Below are 13,154 nucleotides of genomic sequence, written 5' to 3' on the forward strand. Positions count from 1 at the left end.
CTCAGGTTGCAAAGGTAGCATGGCTGGTATTTTACCATCTCCACCAAGGGCCTGATTTGGATGACCATAAAGAGACTGGGCTTAGACCAGCCTTTCTCAACTTTTTTTACCATCGAGAAACCCCTGAAACACTCTTCAGGCTTTGATAAACCCCAGAGGTGATGCGATGGTGAAGAATATGGTTGGGGAGCATAGCACCCACCCGCCCACCCGGGGACCCTTCCGTTCCCTCCCCTTCCCACCCACCCCCCAGGCCTATCATCAGCCAATTCGGGAATGGGTGGGTTGACAAGACCATACATGGTCATATCACCTGATGAATGTTTAACATATTTAGAATATATATAAAATTAATTAACTAACTCCCACCCATCTGGGAAACCCTTCCGGTGCCATTAAGAAACACCCAGATGTCATGAAACCCTGGTTGAGAAAGCCTGGCTTAGACCTTCCCTTCCCTTCCACTTGCCCATGTCATTTTCTTATCCTGAAACGGCCCCCAGGATAGCTATTTATCCCATTACAGAAATGAGTGGATGTGGTCTCCAGTGGACAAAAAGCACACACACACACACTCCGTGCTTTTTCAGGTCAGGAAAATGGCATGAGAGAGGTCTAAGCCACCCTCTCTGGGTAGCTCAGAATTTGCCTCTGCCCCCAACTTGGAGATGTACCTGCCATAAATGTAAGAGGAAGCTAGGCCCCAGGTGACAGAACTGTCCAACCTATTTCTGCAAAGAGGTTACCTACAGATCTGTGTTCGGACGTAGACAGTTCAAATCCAACTAGCAACAGAGTCAGGAAAAAAACCACACATCCTTACAATAAAAAAAAAGACCTCTGGCATCCGTTAAGGTAGATGTTTGAGCATTAAATGATTTAAACCGTTAAGAAGCGTTTAACAGCTTTTCAGTAGGAAACTGAACATCGGCCCCTCTTCCTGTGGCGTAGAGCTAAGCTTTAAGATAGTTTAGATCTTTTGTCCAATAAAAATACCATATCAACTATCTCCTTGCATTAGTCATTTCCCCTTAACAAGTTCAGTAGGAGGTTAGCACGTTCCCATGTTGTGGTAGGATTACTACTATAAATCTGCAGAAAGATTTGCCAATAGCATTGTTTCTCCACCACCACTTTTTCCACCCTGGTCTGATTTTGGCCAGAGTTCAAAGGCCTTTTGCTCGCGCATCCTACACATGACAATAGTGCTCTCTGAATCAAAAAGAAAATAATTGCAGCGAAGATGGAAACTTTTGTGGTCAGATAGACAGCTCCTCACCAAGGCCAGACGGCAGCGGCAGCATGGCCCTCTGACTCCAACGGGGTCTTTTAGAATTAGGGGAAGAGATAAAACCACTCTAGAATTTAAGAGGGTTTTTTTAGGGAGAAGAAGAGCTGTTTTCCATATCCTGCTTTCTACCACCCAAAGGAGTCTCATGTCGGCTTACAATCATCTACCCCTCCTCTCCCCACAATAGACACCCAGTGAGAGAGCTAGGAGAGAGCCATCACTGGCCTGCGCGTGGAGGAGGAGTGGAGGAATCAAACCCGGTTCCCCAGATTAGAATCATCTGCTCTTAACCGCTACACCGAACAGATACTGCAAAACCACAAACTGCTTTGTAAACCGCCGCAAGACATTTAAGAGCGGTGGTTGTTGTTGTTAGGTGCGAAGTCGTGTCCGACCCATCGCGACCCCATGGACAATGATCCTCCAGGCCTTCCTGTCCTCTACCATTCCCCGGAGTCCATTTAAGTTTGCACCTACTGCTTCACTGACTCCATCCAGCCACCTCATTCTCTGTCGTCCCCTTCTTCTTTTGCCCTCGATCGCTCCCAGCATTAGGCTCTTCTCCAGGGAGTCCTTCCTTCTCATGAGGTGGCCAAAGTATTTGAGTTTCATCTTCAGGATCTGGCCTTCTAAAGAGCAGTCAGGGCTGATCTCCTCTAGGACTGACCGGTTTGTTCGCCTTGCAGTCCAAGGGACTCGCAAGAGTCTTCTCCAGCACCAGAGTTCAAAAGCCTCAATTCTTTGACGCTCGGCCTTCCTTATGGTCCAACTTTCGCAGCCATACATTGCAACTGGGAAGACCATAGCCTTGACTAAACGCACTTTTGTTGGCAAGATGATGTCTCTGCTTTTTAGGATGGTGTCTAGATTTGCCATAGCTTTCCTCCCCAGGAGCAAGCGTCTTTTAATTTATTTGCTGCAGTCCCCATCTGCAGTGATCTTGGAGCCATGAATCAAGGCAAGCTGGACGTGGTTAAACAAGAAATGACAAGACTGAACATCGACATTTTAGGAATCAGTGAACTAAAATGGACAGGAATGGGTGAATTTAATTCAGATGACCATCAGGTATACTACTGTGGACAAGAATCTCGCAGAAGAAATGGAGTAGCCTTCATAATCAATAAGAGAGTAGGAAAAGCAGTCTTGGGATACAATCCCCAAAATGACAGAATGATCTCAGTTCGAATCCAAGGCAAACCATTCAACATCACAGTGATCCAGGTCTACGCCCCAACCACTGCTGCTGAAGAGGATGAAGTTGATCAGTTCTATGAAGCCCTACAACACCTTATAGAAGCAACGCCCAAAAATGATGTGCTTATCATCATGGGGGATTGGAATGCTAAAGTAGGAAGCCAAAAGATAACCGGGATAACAGGCAAGTTTGGCCTTGGAGTACAAAATGAAGCAGGGCACAGGCTGGTAGAATTTTGTCAAGAGAATACAATGGTCATAGCAAACACTCTTTTCCAACAACCCAAGAGACGACTCTACACATGGACATCACCAGACGGTCAACACAGAAATCAGATTGACTATGTGCTCTGCAGCCAAAGATGGAAAAGTTCTATCCAGTCAATAAAAACAAGACCAGGAGCTGATTGTGGTTCAGATCATGAGCTTCTTGTTGCAAAATTTAGGCTTAAATTGAAGAAAGTAGGGAAAAGCACTAGGCCACTCAGGTATGAACTAAATCATATCCCCGACGAATACACAGTAGAGGTGACAAATAGATTTAAGGAATTAGATCTGATAGACAGAGTGCCTGAAGAACTATGGACGGAGGTTCGCAACATTGTACAAGAGGTAGCAACTAAAACCATCCCAAAGAAAAAGAAATGCAAGAAATCAAAATGGCTGTCTGAGGAAGCTTTACAAATAGCTAAGGAGAGAAGGGAAGTGAAAGGCAAGGGAGAAAGAGAAAGATACACCCAATTGAATGCAGAATTCCAGAGAAAAGCTAGAAGAGATACGAATGCCTTCTTAAATGAACAGTGCAAACAAATAGAAGAAAACAATAGAATGGGGAGGACCAGAGATCTTTTCAAGAAAATTGGAGATATGAAGAGAACGTTTCATGCAAAGTTGGGTATGATAAGGGACCAAAATGGTAGGGACCTCACAGAAGCAGAAGAGATTAAACAAAGGTGGCAAAATTATACAGAAGAGCTATACAAGAGCGAGCTTAACATCCCTGATGACCACAGTGGGGTAGTTACTGACCTGGAGCCAGACATCCTGGAATGTGAAGTCAAATGGGCCTTAGGAAGTCTGAGAGCGGTGGTATATAAATATAAATAAATAAATAAATAAATAAATAAATAAATAAATAAATAAATAAATAAATAAATAAATACGTGAAATAAGAAAGGGAGACATGTCTTGCACTTTTTTCTCCCTGAAAATAGTCTAGACCAGGGGCAGTCAACCTGTGGTCCTCCAGATATCCATGGACTACAATTCCCATGAACCCCTGACAGCAAACACTGACAGGGGCTCATGGGAATTGTAGTCCATGGACATCTGGAGGACCACAGGTTGACTACCCCTGGTCTAGAGCAGTAGTCCCCAACCTTTCCGAGGCTGGGGACCGGCAGGGCATCGGTCCGCGCCCACGCGGACCGGGCCGCGCCCACGCCGCGCCCGCGGATCGGGCCGCACCCGAGCCGCGCCCGCAAGCCGCGCCCACGGATCGGGCCGCGGCTTCCCTCTCCCCGCCTCCCGCAGTAAGAAGCTTCCCGGGCCGCAAGCTTGCGGCCTGGGAAGTTTTTTACTGCGGGGGCGGGGCGGGGAGTGGGAGCCGCGGCCCGGTGCCATGGCCTTTGCGGCCCGGCACCGGGCCGCGGCCCGCAGGTTGGGGACCACTGTTCTAGAGGACACCCTGAAAAAGGAATTAAGCAATGCAGGTGTTTTGTCAGACCACTGACTTGTGTAGTTCAGTTCTGGAGATTCTATGTGCCACAGGCTCCCCCGGAACTTCAGTTCGCCCAGTTACTTGCAAACTGTTGATCGACTCGTTCAGCCCAACAGCATAACCTGAAACTTCAGCAAGCAAAACAGATGCCCTGACACCAAGCCCCAGTCAGGACCGCTCAGACCCACCAAATGGGGTGTGCCATGACAGACTCAGCTGAAGGTGGAACCTTCCCTCTAGGCAGCAGCTGCAACAAGCCTGTGTGGTGTCATGGTGAAGAGCCATGGCCTCTAACCTGGAGAACCGGGTTTGATTCCCTGCTCCTCCCCTAAGTGCAGCCAGCTGGTTAACCTTGGTCCAGTCACAGTTCTCTCAGAGCTCTCTCAGCCTCAAAGGGTGTCTGTTGTGGGGAGAGGAAAGTAAGCAGCTTTGAGACTTCTTCAGGTAGTGGAAAACAGGGTATATAAAAACCCACCTCTTATTCCTCCTCCTCTGGAAGTTTTTAAGCAGAGGCTAGATAGTCATCTGGCAGAAATGCTGATTCTGTGAACTTAGGCAGATTGTGAGTGGGTGGGCAGAAGGGACTGCGTCTGGGCTTGGCTCTTGTGGCCCTTTCTTGCATGCTCAGGGAAATACCAATCGCCACTTTGGGCTCAAGTGAATTTCCTCCGGACCAGACTGACCAGGAATTCTGAGGGGGCTTTGGGGGGGGGGAGATCATCTGGGCATGGAATTGGGTGAGCAGGTATTTGTGAATTTCCTGCATTCTGCAGGGGGTTGGGCTAGATGACCCTGGAGGTCCCTTCCAACTCTATGATTCATTAACACACATTAGGAAACAGGCCCAGATGGCGAGGACTGGGGCGTGGCCATTGACACCACCAGGAGCCCTCAGACAGGGATCCCCTTTGAGCTCCAATCCCCAGTAGGTAGAGACCCAGCACAAGCTTCTGATGGAAACAAATCAAATAACTTGTCCAGCTCCATGGGTACCCATGAGTCTTGGCATTCCACACCTGTTGCCCTCTCAGCTAAGAAGGGTGTTAGGAATAGGGGTGCATGCGTGGAGCTTGTGAGTGCCATTCCATAGGTTCACCAGACTGCACAGACTAGAAAATCTATAAGAGAATGAGAATAAGTTAGGGGGTGGTGTGGAAGAAGCACTCCTAGGGCTGGCTGAAGAAGACACACAGCTCGGGAAACTGGTTTGTGTTCGGCAACGAAGACAGCTGGCCGTCTCCCTGAATCCACCGGGGGCTTTGCAAAATGACTTGGTGCCCGTCACTGCAATGGAAAAGGTTGCCGGGTCCTGCAAGCCAGTTCCTTAGCAGGATGTATTCTTTTAAGCAGCTTGGTGCTTTAGCTCTCTTGCATATTTAAACTCTGCCAACATTTAGATGGAAAGGTAGCATCTAATATTTTGAATAAATAAAATAAGAGAGGGATTATAATTCAGCCCCAATTTTGCAGTGTTATTGAAAAGGTTTTGGAAATATGAAGTATATATGAAATACTTCGCAAGAGCAAAACCAGTGTTCTTCAGTCCATGGGCTGAGAATTGCAAGCCTTTAAAGAGCAAGTTTTTTTCTTCCGCTGCATTTTGGAATGACCTGCACAAACACCAAGCATTCCTCCACACTTTCGAAATCTCTTTGCACACCTGCAGCCCAGAAAGGTGAGGTCACTCAGCAATGGACAAAATTCCACCAAGGTTCTGACCCTTTGTTTATTTCTCAGTACACCCTGCATCTGTGAATATTCGTGTCCCTAGCTCTTTGTCTCGCATGGAACTTTCTTTGTCACCTGACTCCCCTTCTTCCTGTCATGTGATGGTGGCGCGACTTCCTGTCACCTGAAAGCAGTTTAGTGGGTCGAGACTGGAAAGGCTGAAGACCACTGTGCAAAACAACTAGGTAAAAGGTGTTTTCGTTCATGAAGCTAGATGCAGAAGGTAGCTTTATTGGCTGGCAGTAGAAAAGCTAGATTCAAGTCCAGGAGCACCTAAGAGATTGGGGTGGGGGGGTATAAGCTTTGAAGAGTCAAAGCTCCCTTTGACTCTGCAACAAATATGACTATGGGATTTTTAACTCTTGAAAGTTTATGTCCAAATAATCTTGTTGGACTCTATGGTGCTTCCAGCCTTGAATCTAGGGGATTTCCTTACAAATGCTGAGAGTTCTTAATTCTAAAACAAAAAAGTAAACTAGAGTGGTACCAAATAACCTAAGACCAAAATTATCTGACATTGCCTACACGGTTAGTCCTCTTTTCCCTATCAAGATGTAACACCGGTCAATTCGTTCCTTTTGTTGTATCTGAGCATTATGAAAACATACCCAAAACTATGTTTTGCTGAGTGGTTTACAAACTCCAAAAGCCAAAATATCCCCTAACACTTTGTACACAATTGCTAAAGAGAACCTTACTCTGGGGTTGCAATTCATAACGTACGAACATAAGCGTCTGAACAAACAAATTTCCCAGTGCGAATCTGATCATATTGTAGGATTGTGGTTCCATAGTTTTATCGGCCGAAAGAGCTCAAGAAAAACTGGTCCTAAATCCAGTGACCACTAGTCACCTTTGCATTTTAAGACGGTTACCGTGAAGCTGGGCACAACTTACCCGGACAATGATGCCCATACGTTTACTTTCGTAAGTGAAGGGGAAGATCTGCAGGATGGTGTAAGTTAAAATGTGGCCACCAGGAGTCCTCAGCTGCACGGAAGACTGATCTCTGCCTACCAGAGTCAAGCCGACACTCTCCGTCCACTGTACCAGGGCCACCTAAACAGAAGAGAGGTCACAGGTCAGATAGACTGCTGAGCTCTGAAGTTCAAAGGTCATGCAAATGAAACAGGCGGGAAGGGGGGGGGAAGGGAAGAGGGTGAGGCAGAGAACAAAGTTACTCAGTTCTTAATGGAACGGTTTTTAACCCACCAGATTCCGTCTACTAAGGCCTTGCTGCTATCAGAAGTGTGTTTACCCCTTCACTGCAAGCGTTTCATCCACAGCAGTCTGGATTGTCCAGCACTTCATCCCTGGCCCTCTGCTGTGAAATCTGAATTCTGTTGTTGCTGGTAGCTCCATGCATTGAAATCACAATGCAAATGATTCAAGCAATGTTTTTCCAAAGCGATTTGAGTGGACCATCCCTAATGAAACAGAATGTGCCTTCGTGCTTCCTTATTATATATTGCAAGGGAGTATGGGATACGGTGATCAGCATGGCTTGTTGAAGGAGGAGGAGGAGGAGGAAGAAGCGGCAGCAGAAATAGCAGAAGAAGAGTTGGTTCTTTTCTCTTCCCAAAGGAGTCTCAAAGCGGCTTACAGTCGCCTTCCCTTTCCTCTCCCCACAACAGATACCCTGTGAGGGAGGTGAGACTGAGAGAGCCCTGAGATTACTGAAGAAGAGTTCGTTCTTATATGCCGCTTTTCTCTCTGTGAAGGAGTCTCAAAGCGGCTTACAATGACCTTCCTTTTCCTCTCCCCCACAACAGACGCCCTGTGAGGGAGGTGAGGCAATATGCTGGGGAAAGATCACATAGTGAAGCAGTGCATGTGCATTTATGTGCCCCACTGTGCCCTTAAAAAACATGAGCAAGCTCTTCTGAATACAAAAAAAAGGAGTTGCATTTCTAGAGTTGCCAACTCCAGGTTGGGAAATTCCTGGATAATTAGGTACAAAGCCAGGGGTGAGGAGGACCTCGGCAGGGTATAATGCCATGGAGTCCACTCTCCAAAGCTGCCATATGTCTCCAGAGGAACTGATCTCTACTTCAGGCGCAGTTCTGGAGATCTCCAGGCAACACCTGGAGGTTGGAAACCACAAGCAATGCAGATATCCTTAAAATCAGACATTAAATTGACCAGGCACATGAAGTCAGCTTGTGGCTGGGCTTGGACAAGTCCTTACCCAGCTTCCCCCCTTTGCATACAACAAAAGGAATCTTCCTTTAAATCTAGTTCTGCTTGCCGAAATGCAGACACGGAGGTTAAGCCAAGCTACTTCCTTTCCTGTCTACAAACTGATTCTGGACTTGGATTCAACCTTGTTCTCGAATCCCAGTTTGCAGGGAGAAACCACTGCAGGCGCCTGTGTTTATACTGCAGGTGATAACAGTCACCTTTTAATACTGGAAGCCCTCTCACTGTGCTCCTCGTGAGAGGAAGCAAAGCATCCGTGTAGGACTGGAAACAAAGCAGGTCTCTCTGTATAGCCAGCTTAATCTTGGATTACTGTCTGCAGCCAGAGGCTTGGATCCTATGGAGTGTCTCCACTGGCGAAAGGCCTGCAAAACTCCCCCAACCAAACGTGGCATTTCAAGTGATCACCAGGAGGAAAGAGTTGAGAAAGTCCCACTCTGTGGACATAAATGTTCTGTGTGTGGAAATAGTCAACGGGATCCGTTTCAGCGAGTTTTCTGCACAAAACCGTATCCGGCCTCTAAACATGTGAAATTAGCGGAACAAGATTCCTGTGGTGGACTTTGTAAGCCTGGGTTCATCCTTGCAAGCTCAAGCACAGGCCAGCAACGCCTTGGTTTCCATCCCAACTACATAACAAAAGAGGCAGGAGTTCCAAAAGAAAGTCTGTGGATCACAGCATGAGCGTGCGAGAGAACATAATACGTTTGTGCTTTAACACGGCAGTGGATGCCAGGTCCAGGGATGGCTAAACTGTGGCTCTCCAGATGCCCATGGACTACAATCCCCATGATCCCCTGTCAGCCAGCAGGGGCTCATGGGAATTGTAGTCCACGGGCATCTGGAGAGCCATGGTTTGGCTACCCCTCTGAACAGAGAACCAACATGGTGGAGTGGTTAAGAGCAGCGGTTCCTAGTCTAGCAAGCTGGGCTTGATTCCCTGCTCCTCCACACGCAGCCAGCTGTGTGACGCTGGGCTAGTCACAGTCCTGTTTGAGCTGTTCTTATGGAGCACTTCTGTCAGAGCTCTCTCAGCCTCATCTGCCTCACAGGGTGTCTATTGTGGGGAGAGGAAGGGAAGGTGATTGCAAGCCGCTCTGATACTCCTTCAGGCACTGAAAAGCGAGGTATTAAAACCAGCTCTTCTTTTTTCTAGTTAACAGCAAATGTTTGATCTTTCCTGCCTCACACATTATGAGCTACAGAAAACATGGCCGTTAATACTGGCCCAGGAATCCAAACCAAGTGTGAAATATTAACTTCAAAGATCAGCGAAAGGACAGCAAATCAGCTTTTCTGCCACAGACATGCAACGTGAAGCAGGGCCCCTTAGTGATATTTCCTGTCTGCTGATAATACTTAATTATCTCTGATTCTGAGGGGTGTTAGCAGCTTCCCGCCGAAAAAGCACAGCTTGAACTATGCTGCACTGTTCAGCCCTGGGCCCACAGAGGAAGCAAAATTGCTGGAACGGGGAGAGTGCTGAAGGAAATGTTACAGCAGTGATTTGCTACCAAACAGTTTAATTTAAAAAGGGTGGAAATAGTAAGGTGTGGGAATGCTGCTTGTGGGTTCCTTGTTATCCCCCAAACACAGAAGACTTTTGGCGACCCCATAGAGCAGGGGTAGTCAAACTGCGGCCCTCCAGATGTCCATGGACTACAATTCCCAGGAGCCCCTGCCAGCGTTCGCTGGCAGGGGCTCCTGGGAATTGTAGTCCATGGACATCTGGAGGGCCGCAGTTTGACTACCCCTACCATAGAGCTTGCAAGGCAAGAGACGTTAAGAGGTGGTTTGTGTCTCCCATCCAAGAACTAACCTGGGATAACCCTGCTTAGTTTCTGAGATCTGATGACATCAGGCTAGCCTGGGCCATCTAGGCCAGAGACTAAATTGTAAACCGCCGTGAGACCTTCAGAGAGCGGTGGTATAAAAATAGAAAAATAAATAAAAATAAATAAACTTTACCGTGGCAGCGAAATCTAGGCAGCCAGCATGATATAGTGGTGGTAGTGTTGGACTGCAACTGCCTCTCTGTCTATGTCCCTCAAAGAGCTCTAAGCTATGCCACCTCTAACCAGCTAGTGTTCCCTGGCTCCAAGGAAGTCCGCTTGACCTCAACCAGGACCAGGGCCTTTTCTGTGCTGGCCCCCACCTGGTGGAACGAGTTACTAGAGGAGATCAGGGCCCAGCAGAACGAAAACAGTTCCTCAAGACCTGCAAAAGGGAGCTCCTCCACCAGGCACTTGGTTGAGGACGACCAAAACTAAACAACACCTACTGGGCCCCAACCTGCCTCCCATGATCCCATATGACAGATCTGACCAGCCATGGGCCTGTTAGATTGTTCTCTGTTAGCATGTTATTCTCTGTTTATTGTTATTATACAATTGTTAACTTTACTTGTTATATTCAGTCATTTTAATGCATCGTTCTGTTACGTTCTATGTGAACCGCCCTGAGCCTTAGGGACAAAGATGGGAGACACTGTCATAGCAGCTCGCTCCATGATCTTACGTCGAGCAGGGGGTTGGACTAGATGGCCTATATGGCCCCTTGGATGGTTCTATGAAAGATCTCTTATGGGGGGGCACTTCTTAAAAGAAAACAAATGGTTCCCCTCTGCCTCAGTGGAGGGGTTTCATGCATGCAGGATTAAAGAACCTATCCCCTATTTCACTGTCATGCCATGCAAGAAAGAGATCCTGGTCTTTTGCTGTGACGGTTGAATCTGGCCAAAGGAGCCTTAAAAGTAAGGCTAGAGATGAAAGCTGAAAATTCAGGAAAACTAGTTTTTTATGGCGGTAGAGAGTTATGTCATTATAAAGCTACAAAAATCTAGCAGTTACTGTGTGTGTGTTTTTTTAAAGAGGGGATCTGATAACCGTCTTCAAGTATTTTAAAGGGTGCCATATGGAGGATGGAGCAGAATTGTTCTCTCTTGCCCCAGAGGGACAGACCAGAACGAATGGGATGAAATTAATTCAAAAGAAATTCCATCTAAACATCCGGAAGAAGTTCCTGACAGTTAGAGCGGTTTCTCAGTGGAACAGGCTTCCTCAGGAGGTGGTGGGTTCTCCATCTTTGGAAATTTTTAAGCAGAGGCTGGATAGCCATCTGATGGAGAGGCTGATTCTGTGAAGGCAAAGGGGTGGCAGGATACAGTAGATGAGCAATTGAGTGTCCTGCATAGTGCAGGGGGTTGGACTAGATGACCCTGGAGGTCCCGTCCAACTATATTATTCTTTGATTCTATGAAACAAAAATAGCCCTTCAGTGGCACAGGGCTGAGGTAGGGAACATGGTGGTGATGCAGGTGGGACTTTTGAAAAACGCACAGTCCCCCATCCATGTGGTTTCAAAAGCACTTTGTGGTTTTCCCACCAAAAAACAATGTATTAAGCCAGGTGGGGAAAGATCAGAGCAAAGAAGGAAATAACCAGGCAAGTGGATAGTTAGGGCACAGCATTGTGTGGATATTCCAAAAACCTCACTCCGGTCTGTGTGCTAAAATAGGGCAATGCCTCTATGCTGGAACATCTATACAAGATGGTGTATGTTACCCTTACTGGGGCAAACAGCACATTCAGGGCCCTGTATACTAGGAAAATGGCACAAGAGGCAACAGTGAACCCCCTCCCTCACCTAGCTCCTTGGTCCCTATTGAGTCAGCCCACATGCAGCTGTGAGACTACGACCCAGGTTCATATCCTCATTCTGCCAAGGAACTAATTGAGTGACCTCAGATCAGTCTCTGTTACAGGGTTCGCTGTTTGGGAGGCAAAGCAGGGGGGGACCCACGTTGGGCTGCTTGAAGAAAGAATGGGATGAAAATGCATAGATATTTATGGAAGTCCAGGTAGAAGCATTGAGCCTATATGTTGTTGTTGTTAGTTGCGAAGTTGTGTCCAACCCATCGCGACCCCATGGACAATGATCCTCCAGGCCTTCCTGTCCTCTACCGTTCCCCGGAGTCCATTTAAGTTTGCACCGCTTCAGTGACTCCATCCAGCCACCTCGTTGATCACAGCCTATAGAGATACTTTCTAGTCTTTCCACTCAACCTGTAAGATTGGAAACAGATGGGAGTGGGGGAGTGGGATATATCCAACACTTGGACCTTCTTGGAATAAGAGATTAAAAGGTGAGATGCAGAGCTGGCAACTCTGAGTGGGGAGATTTGTGGGGTGGAGCAGGATTTAGGGGGCAGAAGGACTTCCACAGGGTATGATGCCATAAACCAGGGGTACTCAAACTATGGCCCTCCAGATGTTCATGGCCTACAATTCCCATGAGCCCCTGCCAGCGTTTGCTGGCAGGGGCTCTTGGGAATTGTAGTCCATGGACATCTGGAGGGCCACAGTTTAACTCCTCCCTCCACAGCAACCCTTTTGTCCAGGGGAAACCGATCTGTTGTCTGGAGATCAGGTGTAATTCCAGAAGATCTCCAGGCCTCACCAGGAGGTTGGCAATCCTAGGTGAGAGAGGTTCAGCAAACAAACTATTTCATAAAATACCATGAGCCTCCAGTGTTTCCCTCCTTACAAGGAGAACTTCCTCGCAGGGAAGGGAGGAACACGGAACAATACCTCACAGCACAGAAGCATCACCAGCTTTTTCGGTTGGCTCCCTCATTCATCTGCTCGTCAAATCACGTCCAGCTATCGGCAGAACGGCTACGGACTGATAAAGCTTCAGCATTGAGGCTAGGCAAATAGATCCCTGTTTACGGTTAGCCACGGCTCAAAACCCTCCAGTCACACGGGCGTGAGGAATGCTGCCGGAGAGGCATTGATCAGAACATTCTTTCGCATCCGGGGAAAAAGTGCTGAAGTGTTGTCAGGGTGAAAGGCCAGCCTGCCAGCAGTCCTCTTAGGCCGTTTATCTCCGATCAGACCCTGCCGATTACATTTCCCTTCTCGGTTACTGTATGGCCTCAGCCTGACAGGACCACGGAGCCCCCTAAAGGCTGTAACTGATCTCTCAATAAAGATGCTTTTCAAGGAGTCCCTGCCCAGG

At 47.6% G+C, this 13,154-nt stretch overlaps 1 protein-coding gene across 1 annotated transcript in view; it reads right to left on the reverse strand.

Moving 5' to 3' along the window:
- ATP9A (ATPase phospholipid transporting 9A (putative)) overlaps positions 1 to 13,154 on the reverse strand; it is a 110,487-nt gene that overhangs the window by 40,609 nt on the left and 56,724 nt on the right. Inside the window, exon 15 of the mRNA XM_077335637.1 lies at positions 6,834 to 6,995. Within this exon, the coding sequence (XP_077191752.1) occupies positions 6,834 to 6,995 (162 nt within the window). The remainder of the gene's footprint in view (positions 1 to 6,833; positions 6,996 to 13,154) is intronic.

Source organism: Paroedura picta, chromosome 4 (assembly GCF_049243985.1).
Source record: "Paroedura picta isolate Pp20150507F chromosome 4, Ppicta_v3.0, whole genome shotgun sequence".
Taxonomy (NCBI): domain Eukaryota; kingdom Metazoa; phylum Chordata; class Lepidosauria; order Squamata; family Gekkonidae; genus Paroedura; species Paroedura picta.